We start from the raw sequence: 14,978 nt of genomic DNA, 5'->3' as shown, positions 1-14,978 counted from the left end.
AGCGCATCCCGGACGGAGGGGCAGGGCCGTCCTGGTGCACACGCAAGCCTGAAACCAGATAGTAATTGATACCAGGGGAGCCGGCAGGGCTTTCTGCTCTACACAGTTAATGTGGGCAAGCTGTCAACAGTAAGGCACTGATGTCATTTCCGTGATGTGTCCAGTTGCAGCTGGAATTGTCCTGAAATGGACAAGGCAGGTTTACCGGTGGGAGATGGTAGAAAGGAAAAATAGCGCATAGAGGGCACCAGGGCCCTGTGACCCTCGTCCGCAAGGGTCTCCTCATACCTCGTGGTTGCGCACCGTGGTACAGGGCCACCCTGAGCGCCGACTCCCGGGCTGTGAAGTGGGAAGAACAGCAGCACTGCAGGACTCTCGTCTGCCTTGTGGTCTGTGCGCATGGAAAAGGCCTTCAGCTGTGCATAGCAACTGGAAGCCATGGCTTTCTAGCATAAAGCCCAGTTCTTCGGAAGCCCTCATTACGTACTGCGCCTTGAACTTTCTCCTCGCAAATTCCCAATCCTCCCCCGCTGGGCCTGGGGACCCCACGTCCCTGAAAGGGTCGTGTTCCATCTTAATGTATATGAATCTTACTCTGTGTGTCAGTTACATTCTAATAGGTTAAAAACTTGCTCAAATGGTCAGAAGCCTGAAAGAGGCGTCAGGAATCCTGTGTGAGGTAAGATGGGGGATCTGTTTGCACCTTCATCTCTCCATATGAGATCTTCCATATGAGCTCTTCCAGAAACCTCTGCCCCAGGCTCCAGCAAGCCTGTAGGGGCAGCGGCTGCTAGGCAAGGGCTTGAATTTCAGTCCAGATTCTCTGGTGTGTGGGTGGACAGTTTCCTTCTGGGACTGAAGGAGCACTTGGAAGATGGCGCTTTCCTTTCTAGAGCAAACCTTGGCATTGTCCCAGCTAAGCTCTCGTGCCCAGGGCTTGGGGGTCTCCTGTGGCCTCCATATCCCTGCACCTCATGCAGGACACGCAAGCATCTCACCCACTCCCAACCCCCCACCTCCGGCCGTCGTGCCCAGCATCTTTTCCCAGCATGAGAACCCGTTTGCTTTTCTCTTTTCCCGCCTTGCCGTGAAGGACCTGCTGCCAGGATTCGAGCCTCAGACCTTGGACAGGTCTCGGGCCAGCCTCAGCCACGTTCTGCGTGCCCGGCCATCAGGGAGGGTAGAGGGTGGGTTTCACCAAGGAGAAAGGCAACCCGTGTCGGGGAGGGAGCCGATCGCTAGGCAACCTGGAGTTTGTTACCCTGGTAACGGATCCATGCACTGATGATGCTGCGGATGGACATCTTGTGACAATGGCCTCTCAGGCTCCCCAGACGCATCAGCGGCTCTGGATTCCCACCTTGCGCCCAGCGTGGTTTTCCTGTGTGGCTACCATTTAACGAACAGCTTGGATTTCTTATAATCAGGCACTCTCTCCGATAACCATCCTGCCAGCACCCCTGAAAGTGAAGTTGGGGTGTTCCTCACTGTGTGTGGGCGACCGCCTGGGGCATGAGACCAGGACTTCCAGGCCCCACAGGGTTGTGCGCTCAGACCTCAAGTAGCGGCCAGAAGAGTGTACCCAAAGAGAAGGAATCTTGTGGAATTTGGCAGTTGTACCATTTTCATAGCAGAAAACGGGAGCCCAGGTGGGAGCCATGTGTGTCGGGTTCCTCGTCAGGTGACGGTGCTGTTGCGGATCTCGCGGATGAGCTGAGGGGGTGTCCAGCTTTCTGCTGCACGCTTCCTGTCCACTCATACAGGTCGTGGGCTGGTGAGGACACGGGGGTGTTGGCCCTCGTCCCTGCCTTATTTTCCCCCTACCCTGCCCTGTTTTCCTGGTGCAGAAGGATGTTGGAGTACGGATCCATGCGGACACCCTGTTTGGGGACCTGGGTGTCGGGGCAGCAGCAGGAGTGACTGGGTGCACGTGTGCCTTTGGTGTCTGAGCGTCGGGTGCAGCTGCCGCTCAGGGCTGAGAGGGGCCACGATTCCTCCCAGCCGGGGGTGGCAGGAGAACTGCACTTAGCTTGGGGGCCATGCGGGGCTGGCTGTGGCCCTGGCTACCCCAGCCCATTCTTCTGAGGCTGGGACAAAAGCCTTTTTTATACTTTGTGCTCAAAGAGACACTTATCCCAAGTCCCACTGGCCGAGCACGGCCTTCCATGCAGGGCTGGTGCAGGTGCCCTGGGCCGTCCCTCCCCAGCACCGTGTATAGTCTTAACAGGATGCAGTCACGGCCCCAGTGGAGGGGGATATCCTTCCTCGTCTCCGAGCGTGTGGCTAATGGAATATGAGCCTTGGTGGTCCAGCAGGAGCCCCCCCGTGGCTGGGGTCCCAGTCATCGTCCCCACCAAGTGGCCAGCTTGGGGACTACCAAGAGCCCTTGAGGAGGTTAGGGCTGGAAGGCGAGGCCACACAGATGAAGCTGGCCTTTGTGGAAGGCTCCTGCTTTTGCTTGTGGGATCCTGAGCCTGCTGCCTTGTGCTCAAAGGCCAGTGATCCCGGGAATGTCACACCTTCCTGGTTGGGTTACCCATGGTGGGTCACCAGGCTGGGCTCAGCCTGGAGCAATGGCCTGGACCGTCCAGCCTCAGAGGGAGGGAGGGGATGGGGATGTAAGGCCGCCGCCAGGGTTGATCTGGATATCTGAAAACTTGATGAGCCCCAAAGTTTTAATCTGCGGCTAAAGAGTTCTAATTTGACAAGAGACATTGCCCCTTCCTGGCATCTCGGCGGATTGCACCTCTGGAACTCAGGTAGTTGTTCTCTTGTGTCCAGGGTGTGGGTCTTGAAGATGTGAGGTTTGGGCAGATGGTCAGGAGGACCTACAAAATCCAAGGATGGATTTGAAGGGGGCAGTTTTTGTTGGAGAAAATGCTGCTTCTCTGTCTCTGAGGTCTTCAGAGCCTGCTGGGTTTGCTGCACAGAATAAAGAGAGAAAAGAGGCCCTGAGGCTCTCGCTGCATCCTGGGCGGGCCCCGCAGGGTGTCTGCCCTGTATGTGCACGGGGCGCAAGCATGTGCGTCCGTAGTGTGGCAGGTGAGGCCTTCCACCACCCCGCCGAACATCTAGATTCCGCCGCGCTGGTCCAGATGAAGTTGCTAGAGAATTTGTACTTGGACTTGTGGGAAGGACCACTGGGGCCCTTCCTGGGGTCGCCCCTGCCCCTCTGTCCTCACAGCTGTCCCTTCGCCTTGTTGGCAGCACCAGGAAATCTGTCAGGATTAATATGATGGCTCTGGCCTGTCTAGAGAGCTGCTTGCTGTGTGGTCCTTTGAGAAGTTTGCTCTCCTGAGCCCCTAGAGGCCTCCTGCCCTCAGGCATACCTTCCCTGCCCCAGACCCGCCATTTCTCCTCACCCAGCGCAGGTGAGAGGGGCTGGAGGAGCCTGCCCAGGCCGCCTGTTTGTGCAGGGCCTGTCCAGGAAGTTCCTTCGGACGCACACGCCTTATCCCCTGTCATATTGTGTGAGGGGCAGCTGGTGCCGGTGCAGGCAGGGAGGCACGCGGTGCGGGGACCCGTCCTGTGCTGGACTAGCCTGTGCTGGCCTCGGGGCCCCATGGTCCTGAGGCTCTTGGGACTATGGTCTGCTGGCAGGGAAGCAGCCGTGTGCGTCTCCAGCCAGAGCCGCAAGTGGATGGGAAGTGGCTCCTCTTCGTGTCAGTGGCTCCCTGGAAGGTGATGCAGGTGGAGACGGTGCCCTCGCTGCTCCGCCACCCTCGCTTGCCCAAGCCCTGCCCTGAGTGATGAGTGGGGAGCTGCCCCTCCACGCACCCTGTGGCCCCAGCCACCCACCCACTGTGCTCACCCCTTCCCTCCTTGCAGGTATCCGCCCCCAGATCATGAACGGCCCCCTGCACCCCCGCCCCCTGGTGGCGCTGCTGGACGGCCGCGACTGCACTGTGGAGATGCCCATCCTGAAGGACCTGGCCACCGTGGCCTTCTGTGACGCGCAGTCGACGCAGGAAATCCACGAGAAGGTGGGCCCACCCTGCCCGGCCGGGGCCTGCACTGACCTTGGGCAGTTTCCTCCCCGGCCCTCCCCAGCATCCCCCCATTAGATCGCCCCGAGTCACCGGCAGGCCCCAGAACCCCTGTTCCCTGCTTTCCTGCTGAACTCCTCTGCCTCAGGTTCAAGGGTGATAGGGCCAGGGGGCCAGGCCAAGTGGTGCCGGTGGGCTGCACGGGGTGGGGCTCCGACCCTGTGCTCTGTTCCCACGCAGGTTCTAAACGAAGCTGTGGGCGCCATGATGTACCACACCATCACCCTCACCAGGGAGGACCTGGAGAAGTTCAAGGCCCTGAGAGTGATCGTGCGGATAGGCAGTGGCTATGACAACGTGGACATCAAGGCTGCCGGCGAGCTCGGTGAGTGCGAGGCAGCGCTGGCTGCCTGGAGTTGTCCGGAGCTCTGTGGGCCCTGCTTGGGTGGGCTCGGAGAAGCAGCTGGAACTGGGACCACGGAGCAGCCGCTTCTGGCTGTAGCAAGGTGGCTGCCTCCAGGCCGGGCTGTGGAGCACCTTGCGGCCCTGCCTTCACATGACACAGGTAGGATAGTCCCTGCTGGCCCCTGTGTGGGGTCCGCGGGGCTGTGAGGCATCTCTGCCCTCAGAGCAACACCCAGCTGGCACAGGCTCAATTTGGAGACACCCAGTGCCACCTCCAGAGGGGAGAATGCGACTGGCCACATGTCCTCTAAACCACCCCTGCTGGGTGCGTCCCCTAAATGACCCCTGTTGTGTGTGTCCCCTAAACTGCCCCTGCCGTGTGCACAGCTCTAGGCCCCTGTCCACATGGGAACCTGGGCCTCCCGTTCTGGGAGGGCAGCCTTAGCAGCATGTGGCCCAGGTCAGCACCAAAGCAGGTAGACCCCTGCCCAACACGGTTGATGACAGAGGCTTCCGAAGAAAAGCAGAGGCAGCAGGCGCGAACCCAGAGTTGGGGGCTTCAAAGCTGCTTATTGGCCCCATGCACTTGCGGCTGGGGGTGCATGTTGAGGGGGGCCTCTGCCCAGCACCCGGTGTGAGCTCGCGAGTGCTGAGTGCAGAGGCACAAGAAGCAGACCGCTGGCATCGAGCGTCCTCGGGAGAGGGCCAGGTGGGCACTGTGCTTGCTCTGTGTTTGGAACACGCCACCCCTGCATTTTGGGGGTGGGGGCTGTACTCTGCCTTACGAGTGCTGAGGTGCCCCAAATTCATGAGGCACCATGAATTCCAGGGCAGCAGCCTGGCCTTGGAACAGCTCTTCCTGTGCTCCAGGAATAGCCCAGGCGCTATTTCCCCACCTCTCTCCCATCGGCTAAGGCCCCAGTGGGCCCCGGTGCTTCCGGGACGGGCTGGGTGTCAAATGGGCTCTGTGTGTGAGCGGAGTGTTACATACATCTGAGAATCCTGCTCTCGGGCACCACCGGCCACGTTTTCAGGGAGGCCACCCCCATGGGCTCCAGCTGTCTCTCCACAGCCTTAGCCTGGGGCATGGAGTGTATGGGTCAGAATCTTAGTTGAATCCTTCACGGCCAGTCGGGGCAGCACCCAGGTACCGGAAGCACTGGGTGGGTCTTGGTGTCAGGAGCAGGGCTGGGGAGCCGGGCGAGCAGGGAGCTGCCCATACACTCACAGGGGTCAGGACACAGTGGGGTGGGGCTGCCCCACGGGCAAATCCCAAAGCAAAAGGCCAGGGAAGGAGAGAGAGTCACTCAGATTCCACACCCCTTAGGGTCCTGGAAGCAGCAGCTTCACACATCCACCCCTCACCCTCCCCACACCCCTCACTTGCTACCAGCCACGGCGTCCTTCCGAGCCCCTCTGTTGGAACAAAGACACTCCGGAAGATGTGAGTCTTCAAAGGCGTGTTTAATATAAACTAAAATTTTCCATCTTTCCCTGGCACAAACAAGGATATTTTTGTTTGAAAACAAATGTCCTTTGTGCTCTGGGTAGAGCTGAAATCCCAAGTTTCAACAGCAGAGGAGAATACAGCTTCATGTGCCAGGGGCTCTCAAATCCTTGTCCCCCGCACACCTCTTGCTTCTCCAGCACGTCGGCCCCTCACCACACAGCTCCCAGGCCCATACAGGTGCTGACCCTGCCCTTCCTCGGCTGGACCAGACGCTGCTTTCCAGGGAGAGAGGGGAGGTCCTTGCCGGTGGAACTTCCCATTTCTAGAAGTGCCCCGCACAGGCAGTGGGGCCAGAAAGGCACCAAGGCCTCAATGACGGGGGGCCTGGGAGGGCCGAGATGGGACGTTGTGTTCCCTGAGTTCTAAGACCCACAGAAGACGACCAGGACCAGGGACTGCGGTTTTGGAAAATGTAGAAGGGCTGTGAGTGGTGGATTTTCATTGATCCTGGTCCCATCTGATAAGGGCGCTTGGAAGACATCTGCGGGGCCCTTTTAAAGGACACTTTTCGAATGTAGACTCTGGAGGCGGAAAATGAGCCTCTGTCCAGACGTCCTTTGTCTCCGAATGCATATTCCCCACATCATGCGGTCAGCGGGCCTTTTGTGCTGAGGGCTGGGAGCGGCAGGTGGCTGCAGGCAGGCCCTCTCCTGATGAAAGAAGGTCCCTCGCAGGCCCAGAAAACAGGGCCCTCCATGTTGCACGAGGCAGCACACTAGGCCTCTGGTGACACCTTCTGGGATCGCAAGGCTCTGAGCTGTCAGCCCTGGAATGACAGGCGAGAGTCGGCGCTTCACGGCAAGAGCAGGGCGAGGCTTGAGGAAGCTGCTCACCTGCACTTCTCCCCACGAGCTGGGAAGACCTCGAGAGAGCCCTACACCCCTCCCCACCCCCGCCGCCTCTAGCAAGCTGGTTTATGTGGTTTCCGTGGCAGCGGCAGTCATGAAGGGATTAAAGCACGATGGCACTGACCGTGAGAGAAAAGCAGCTTGCCTCTTTGGGGCCGTTTTCCGGGCTCCGTGGACGCTGGGAGGCCCAGCCTGCGAGTATCAGAGCCAACCATCGTGTGGCACTTGAAGGATCAGCTTGACTCATCCAGAAGGGAGGCCGCATCCACAGAGCGATATAGGACAGCTAAGAAGATGCTCCCTCCGAGAGAGCGGTGAGGTTATGGAGGTTCCTGGCAGTGGCGCCGCTGCGGTCTGGGTGGGAAGGTTCTACCATCCCAGGCAGTGGCCGCAGCTCTTCCTCCTGCACCATCTCCCCGTCCTGGGACTCTGCACTCCGGTGAGCAGTGGAACCAAGGAGCTGAATGTCCAAGTTCGGTGAGAAGACTGAACAGATGTCCTGCCTCAACCTGCCTTTATGTGCCACACCCACCCGGGTGCCTTTACACACGTGGCCTTGTGGGGTCTCTCAGCCAGCATCAGCTCATCTCCTAGGAGGAGGTGCTGCTGTTCACGCCAGGCAGCACTGCCGAGCCAGCCCCGGCAGCAGCACGGAGCCAGCGTCCTTGAGGGTGATTCTGCTGCGGGGCCTCCCTGCTGGGCTTTAGCCTGCCCGAGGAATGAAAATTGTCCCAGCCGCCAAAGATTTTCTTGAACCTCTGGCATCAGCCTCAGTCTATCTGACTTAATAATAACATGGCATGTGATCAAGCCCCAGCTTCTCTGCTGAGCTATTTCAAATGAATGAGGCCAGTTTCCTGCAAGATTCCTGGCATCCAGCTCGTGGGAAAGTTGGTCGGCCTCAGTCACAGTCAACCACACTGTTCCCTTGGCAGGTGTCTGTGGCCCAGAGGAGCCCTCAGTGGCCACGTTGGGTGGGTGGGTGACCTGCTCACAGTGGCTTCACCTTCTCTGAGCTGTGTGTCTTGCTAAGCGGGTCACTCTCAAGGCCCTAGACCTAGGGGTGGCCCTTGTGGGGAGACAGCCACGCAGCCGTCTAGAAAGTGGGTTTGTGGCACCCACTGGTCTTGTTTCCTGTCCAGTAGAGCCGAAGAAGCTGCCTTGGTGATTGCCGTCCCCACCCCAATCTGTCCCCACCTCAATCTGTCCCCACCCCAATCTTCAGGACTTAAGATAGAGGAATCCTGGGCTGCCTTAAAGGTGGCCCTGTCCCAGTGCCTTGGGCACCCCTTGCTGGGAGAGACACTCTCCTAAGGGTCCCAAACCTGGGATTAGGAGGGAACCTTTTCACTTGGGCTGACGTGATGCCCAGGTAGCCACACCCCTCCTCAGAGAGCTCAACTGGGAGCCACAGGCTGGCTGCTGAGCCCACCCTCTGGGGCCCCGCCCCTGGCTCGGCCCCTCTGGTCTCTGCTGCAAGCAGGCCTCTGGATCTCCACCTGTCGGGTGTAGGGAGGGGCCGTTCCCAGCCTGGCCCTCTGCCTGCTTGCACCCCTGTTGTATCTGGCAGTCATTCATTCTTCCCCAGACACCCTCTGGCTGAGGAGGATAAATGGCAGGGCCCTTTCTGCCTATGACTTGGGTTAACTCTCCACGCCACAGCTGCTTTGTGCTGGGAGATACTTGACCCTGGTCTCTGCAGCTCGTGTGGGGCCAGAGGGCTCACCCCAAGCCACCCTCGGCCCTGACCTGAAGGCTGCTCCACGGGGCAGGGAGGGCATCCCGTCTGCTCTGAGTTCTTCCCAGCAGAGCAGGGTGCTGAGCACAGGACAACGGGGCGATTGTGCACACGCTTCGGACATCGGTTCCGTTCCCGGGGCCAGCCCTTGCATCCATGTGGGGGTGGAGGTGTTTTTTTAAAACCAGTATGTTTAAAACGTATGTTTTTTGCATCAAACTGTTAGCATACCTGAAAACCAAAAGCCATTCTTTGTCACCCTGCCAGCTCCGTGAGGGAGACCCTGAGGGGTTTGAGGCTGAGTGGGGTCCACTTGGAGGAGTCTGGTCTTAGGCCCGCTGGCTTCCTGCCACTCCGGGTCCTTTCTTGGGACTCAGTGCAAGCCCAGGAGGAAGCCAGTCAGGCCCAAAATCAGCCATAGGGGTTGGGTTGGTCATGAGCCACGTCCTGGAGCAAAAGTCCTCCTTGGGAGGGAGGGGTAGATGTTGGGGCTAGAGCCTCCCAAGCATCAGAGCCGGAGGGCCTACCGCCCACGTGCCCAGCCCTGCGTCTGCTAGACGATAAGGTGGGCCTCCCCCAGTGCCAACAACCATGTCTCAGGAGGGCGGGCTGGGAGCCCTGGGGCTTCCCCACTGATCTTGAGGTTTTCTCATCTCCGGCCTTGGCCTCATCCCTTTCAGGAATTGCTGTGTGCAACATCCCGTCTGCAGCCGTGGAAGAGACAGCGGACTCTACCATCTGCCACATCCTCAATCTGTACCGGAGGAACACGTGGCTGTACCAGGCACTGCGGGAAGGCACGCGGGTTCAGAGCGTGGAGCAGATCCGCGAGGTGGCCTCGGGAGCGGCCCGCATCCGTGGGGAGACGCTGGGCCTCATTGGCTTTGGTACGTGCCACCCTCTGCGCTGACCCCCAACCCCTCCGACACTGGGGCTGGTGTAGTGGGGACCCCTCGGGAAAGGCAACCCCAGCCTGCTCTTGAGGAGCCAGGGCAGGCAGGGCCAGCACCCTCCCCGTGTTGCACCGGGTAGGAGATCGGAGTCAAGAACCATCAGGCAACTCACCCTAGAGGCAGGATCTGGGCTGGTTCTGGAAGAATGCGTGTCCACTGCTGTCTGTGGTGTCTGGCAGGACAGCATTCTTCGCTGTGGGGCAGCAGGCAAGGCGCTGTGCCCACTAAATTTCCCTGGGCAGGGGTGAAGGGCAGGGGCTGTATGGAGGTGTGTCGTAAAGCAGCAGCCAGGCTTGGGGCTCGTGTAGGGGCTGGCGTAGGGTTCAGTGGAGACGCGGGTTATGGACATGGCCTCACTCCTGAAGGCCTTCAAATGCCAGGTTGGGGTGGCACAGTCAGGCCATCAGCTTGGAAAGCTCCCCTGAGAGAGGGGCAGGAAAAGGAGACGTGAGGAGAGGCCCAGGAGGGTCTTCAGCAGGGTGGTAGGGGCCGGTGCCAAGGAGAAGGTGATGGTAAGCAGCCTGATTCCATGGGGGCTCGAGGAGGTCCCCACCCTGCTCACCATCAGGGTCCACACCACACCCAGGAGACCTCGGCCCGTTGCCACTGAATCTCAACCCCACCGCTTACCAGCTCTGTGGCCTTGTGGGAATTGCCTGAGCTTTTTGCCTCAATTTCCCAATCTGTAAGTAGATATTTGGTGGGATACGTGGTATCTGCCTTTTGGGACTCCAAGAAGGCGCATGTGCACACGGGGCCAGTAATGTTCTGGCCTCCAGGAGACTCCCAGCTGCTGCTCAGCCCTTGCTTGGAGCTCTGTGCCTCCGAGGACAAAGCCCCCGTGCTCCTCTCCCCACAAGCCCCGCTCTGGACCTGGGGTGCCACTTGAACAAGAGAGAAGTTGCCGGACGCTTCCAGGAGTGCACATCTTTCTGTCCCCGCTACAGGCTGTGATCTCCTGGGTCTGGCCTCGCCCGACGCCTGGGGTCTTAGTTTAGGTGTCGGGTGCTGGGGGTCTTCTGAAAGGGCCCAGCGTGTTTTGACTTTGTTGGAAAACAGATGTGGTGTGTGAACACCAGGCTCCCTCTGTCCGGGCCCCACTGGGCCTCATGGCTCGGAGATGCAGCTTCATCTCCATCTCTGAAGCCCCTCCTGGGGCCTCGGTGGTCTCTGGCCAGGCTGCGGAGCCTGGGGGGTGGTCATGAGCACCCTGGGTACAGGGTGGGGCCTCACTGGGGAGGTGCTTGTTTCAGGGGCTTCTGACTCCAGCCGTCACGGGACTTCTTCCCGGGGTCGTTCCTGTAGCTGTGCCCTTGTCATTCAACTTTAAAAACCCTCTCGGTGTATAGAGGTCAGTTCAGCCCCCTGCCGCCGCCCTGTTTTCTCGAGACTGTACACTAACCCCTGCCACCACCACCCTGGATCCTCAGCACAGGGACTGTCGTGCTCTCCTTGTTCCCTTTCCAGGTGTCTCTGTAGCCTTCAGGACTGTCGCTGCTGCAGCCATCCTGGGCTAAGAGCTTTTGCTGGCCTCGGGTTCTACTGAGCAAGAATCCCCCAGGCCCAGCGGGCTCAGTGCAGCAGGCGGGGTGGGACGGTGCTGCCAAGAGAGGGCAGCCTGGGGCTGGGGGCATGGACAGAAACTGAAGGAAAGGCAGCCTGTGGGAGCTGCGCTTTTAAAATAAGCGGCATGGGGGGCCTGGGTGGGGCGCTGTGACGGGGGAGCAGGTCTCTTCTGTAGGGACTGGGTTTTGATTAAGTCAGTAGCAGGATTAAGTCATTGGGTCATCAGAAAATCTCATGGATAAAGTTCAAGGGGTTTGTGAACTTTAAAAAAAAAAAAAAACAAAGAAATAGCAGTCGGCACGGTTCAAATCTGGGCTTGGTGCTCTGGGCTGCTTTTCCACAGGCCCTCCAGGCCCTGGATCTGCAGAGTGTGAGCCCCACTGATTGAAGTATGTTCGTGCACAGACGCCATGAGGGGGATGGAGGCTGCAGGAACGGGGGAAGGCAGGCGGGGGTCCTGTGAAGTGTGAGCTCCCAGCAGTTGCATGCTGGGTTCCCCAGTTTCATGTTGCCAGTGCGTCAGAGAGCCATCTCTCACTCCGTCCCTGCCACCGTCCAGTCCTGCCTGCTGTAAGGGGTGACACTGAGGAGGAGAGGCGTGATGGTTCGTGCCTTGCTATGCTAGTTGTCCTGCAGCTGTCCCTGATCAGACTGGCCTTATTCAACCTTTGTTCTAAACTACGGCAGTTGTCCTAGCCAGGCCATCAACTGATGGAGCTGCTGCAGGAGGAGCCATCCAGCATTGAGGTACCCCTGGAACACGGGCTGCCTGCTCGGAAATGCGCATCTTTGTCCTTCTCCTGCCTGCACCTTGGAGCCATGGCTTTAAAGATTCCTTCTGTGATCTCCAAGAGAACCAGTCGAGCATCAACACTAACCATTTTGTTTTCAAAATGCTGAAAACTGCTCTGGGAAGCTGGAGGTGCTATCGAGGGGGACCCCATGGGTTTATGAAATGACAGCCGTTGGGGAGTGGGAGACACCTCCTCATCCTGTGACATAGCTGGCGGGAGGCCCAGGCTGCATAATGCAGATAGGCGCGAGGCCCCACCAGTGGGACAGGTCCAGGCCTGATGGTCATGTGCCCTGCCTCCCGCCCAGAACACAGTAGCTCGTGGCCAGTCTGCACTCGGGCCAGCCTGCAGGGAGCCATTGTGCTCATGTCACCCTTTGCAGGAGCGAGCCCAGCAATGAGGAGGCAGGACATCACTCCCTGTGACATTGAGAGCAAGTTTTTCAAACACAAAGCTCATGTTAAGAAGCCTGCAGTGCACACAAAAAGTGGGGAGAGGGGTGGGAATGGAGGACACGGGTGGTGATGGGAGGGGCATGTGGGCTTGTCAGAACACTCTGTGTTTGAAAATGTCAATAACAAGGAAGGGTTGTTTTGTTTTGTTTTTAACAAAAATCCTGCTGTACCCAATATAAGCAGCAAGCACTGCGGTCCTCACCTGTCCTACATCGGCCATGGTGGCCCCTCGCGGGCAGTGCTCGCCTCAGGCCTCACTAAGCTTTGGGCACACGGTTTCTCTGGCAGCAGCTACCAGCGGGGATGCCAAGCCCGGACTCAGCTCAGAAGCAATGGAGGTGGCAGTGCTGGGGCGCGGGCTGTGGACTCACTCACCTGGACGCTCTGTTTCTGTACAGGTCGCACGGGGCAGGCGGTTGCAGTTCGAGCCAAGGCCTTTGGATTCAGCGTCATATTTTATGACCCCTACTTGCAGGATGGGATCGAGCGGTCCCTGGGCGTGCAGAGGGTCTACACCCTGCAGGATTTGCTGTATCAGAGCGACTGCGTCTCCTTGCACTGCAATCTCAACGAACATAACCACCACCTCATCAATGACTTTACCATAAAGCAGGTAATTTGAAAATAGATGCCATGGAAGCTTCTGTCGAAAGGTGGTAGCACTTGCTTGTGGGCACAAGAGGGACACGGAGGGCAAGGGAGATGGTTTCTGGATACACTGTTGAGCAGGGAAGAGGCCCTGCAACAAACCAGTGACAAGCCAGGTGAAGCCCCTTCCTCGGGCTGAGCCAGGCTAAGCAGAGAAGGACAGGCGCTAGCCAGGACCCAGCTTCAGAAGCTTCCCAGAACCTTTAAAGAGGCCAGCAGCTCGGCGCAGTCCGGCCTTTCCACCGTGTTGCTTCCTCTCAGGATCAGCAGCAACGGCCCTGGCTTCCAGCCGTCACCAAAACTTCCACTCCCTTCCCTCAAACTGCAGCACACACATTAAACCACCAGACCAACAAAACTAGCTTGCAGCTTTCTTCTTTAAACCTTGGTACAAGAGTCTGCCACCATGCCAGTGTGCCTGTAACCGGCTTTTCTTTCCTTCCACAGATGAGGCAGGGAGCATTCCTTGTGAACGCAGCCCGTGGCGGCCTGGTGGACGAGAAAGCCTTAGCACAAGCCCTCAAGGAGGGCAGGATACGAGGGGCAGCCCTCGACGTGCATGAGTCAGAGCCCTTCAGGTGCGTGTTGCCCCAGCCGCCTACCAGGAGCCCACAGGGCCCAGCTCCACACCTGACCCCCACACTTTGAACTCGAGGCCCTTTTCCCAAACAGGTCCCTGGGCAGGAAACTCCAGAGATGACATTTACAGTCTCTGTTCTTCTAAGGATTGTGCTGTATTCTAATTGTAAAAGGGCTGGAAGTTTCCCAGAGGTCATCAGGGAAAGGAGAGGCAGAAAACGGGTGGGGGTGTGGCGGTGGTTCTGGTCTTTAGACAGACAGGCATCATCTCTGCCCTGGATTACAGCAGGACAAGCCTTCAATAGAATTGGGCTTTTTGATCTACCAATTACACGGTTCTTACACAACTTTGATAATTACATTCAGAAATTCCCAGCCTTCATAAAATATCATCACAGATGTTCCTGTATCCATGCCATCTATGTAGCTACTTTTCTACATGGCCAAGAGTTCCCTCGTGCTGAGGAGGGCAGGGAGCGTATGCGACGTTTCCCGCTTACTCTGTTTTTTCTACATTTTTCTAGCTTTGCTCAGGGTCCGTTGAAAGATGCCCCGAATCTCATCTGCACTCCTCACACTGCCTGGTACAGTGAGCAGGCGTCACTGGAGATGAGGGAGGCAGCTGCCACCGAGATCCGCCGAGCCATCACAGGTGAGCCCCTCCGTGCCTCTGGCCTGCCAAGGGCAGCCTCAGCTCCACAGTGCAGCCGGCTCCCGTCCTGCTGGCTACAGGCGGCTCTCGACAGGTAGAATTCACTTTTAGCATCAAATTTATATGAGTTGGGCCCTGTTTATTTATGTAAGCCCTGAACTAAACTTCACAGAGGGAACCATTCCCTTTAGTCCCAGACATTATAAACTCAGGGGTGGCGGGGGGGAGACAGAGGCTGAAGGTCAGTGTTGAAGAGCTCAAGCACTTGGGCCTTTGGATGTTCTACATTTTTACAAATGCTTATTTCCCCACATAAGCAGCTACAGGTGTAATGTTGAACTTACTGTGATTTGTAAAAATAATATGATTAATTTTAATCATCTTACCCTAGGTCGCATCCCAGAAAGCTTAAGAAATTGTGTGAACAAGGAATTCTTTGTCACATCAGCGCCTTGGTCAGTAATAGACCAGCAAGCAATTCATCCTGAGCTCAATGGTGCCACATACAGGTGAGAAAAGGAACTGACTTTGTCTCAGCTTGTGAGCACCACGCCCCGGGGCCAGGGAGAGAAGCCCAAACTTGGCGGAAGCTTAACCTCCCGCAGATGCTAAGTCAGGGTCAGAACAATCAGCCTTCTCAGCAGGAACTGTGTACACTGCCCCCATTTCTTCCAATGCCTAATTTCATGGAACAAACAGAAGCTCCTATTTTAAAAGGGGGTGTGTTTGGTCAGATGTGATTGACCACAGGTGCTAGGAACTGCCTTTCATTCTAAAGCCATCTTAAAACCAAAAGACTTCCCAGTCACATGTGGTGGCGCACACCTGTAGTCTCAGCTGCTAG

At 57.8% G+C, this 14,978-nt stretch overlaps 1 protein-coding gene across 11 annotated transcripts in view; it reads left to right on the top strand.

Annotated features, from left to right (window-relative positions):
* CTBP2 (C-terminal binding protein 2) overlaps positions 1-14,978 on the top strand; it is a 172,782-nt gene that overhangs the window by 153,809 nt on the left and 3,995 nt on the right. For 10 of the 11 annotated variants that reach the window (XM_063781204.1, XM_063781203.1, XM_063781206.1 and 7 more), the window contains 7 exons: positions 3,829-3,983; positions 4,227-4,371; positions 9,168-9,374; positions 12,654-12,868; positions 13,351-13,481; positions 14,007-14,134; positions 14,526-14,643. In XM_063781204.1, coding sequence (XP_063637274.1) covers positions 3,829-3,983; positions 4,227-4,371; positions 9,168-9,374; positions 12,654-12,868; positions 13,351-13,481; positions 14,007-14,134; positions 14,526-14,643 — 1,099 coding nt within the window. Of the gene's footprint in view, positions 1-1,264; positions 1,775-3,828; positions 3,984-4,226; positions 4,372-9,167; positions 9,375-12,653; positions 12,869-13,350; positions 13,482-14,006; positions 14,135-14,525; positions 14,644-14,978 lie in introns of those variants that run through there. The other variant, XM_009459463.5, reaches the window with a different exon arrangement.

The sequence above is a fragment of the Pan troglodytes genome, chromosome 8, assembly GCF_028858775.2.
Source record: "Pan troglodytes isolate AG18354 chromosome 8, NHGRI_mPanTro3-v2.0_pri, whole genome shotgun sequence".
NCBI classification, from domain to species: Eukaryota; Metazoa; Chordata; class Mammalia; order Primates; family Hominidae; genus Pan; species Pan troglodytes.
This window is presented reverse-complemented; position numbering and strand designations above follow the sequence as displayed.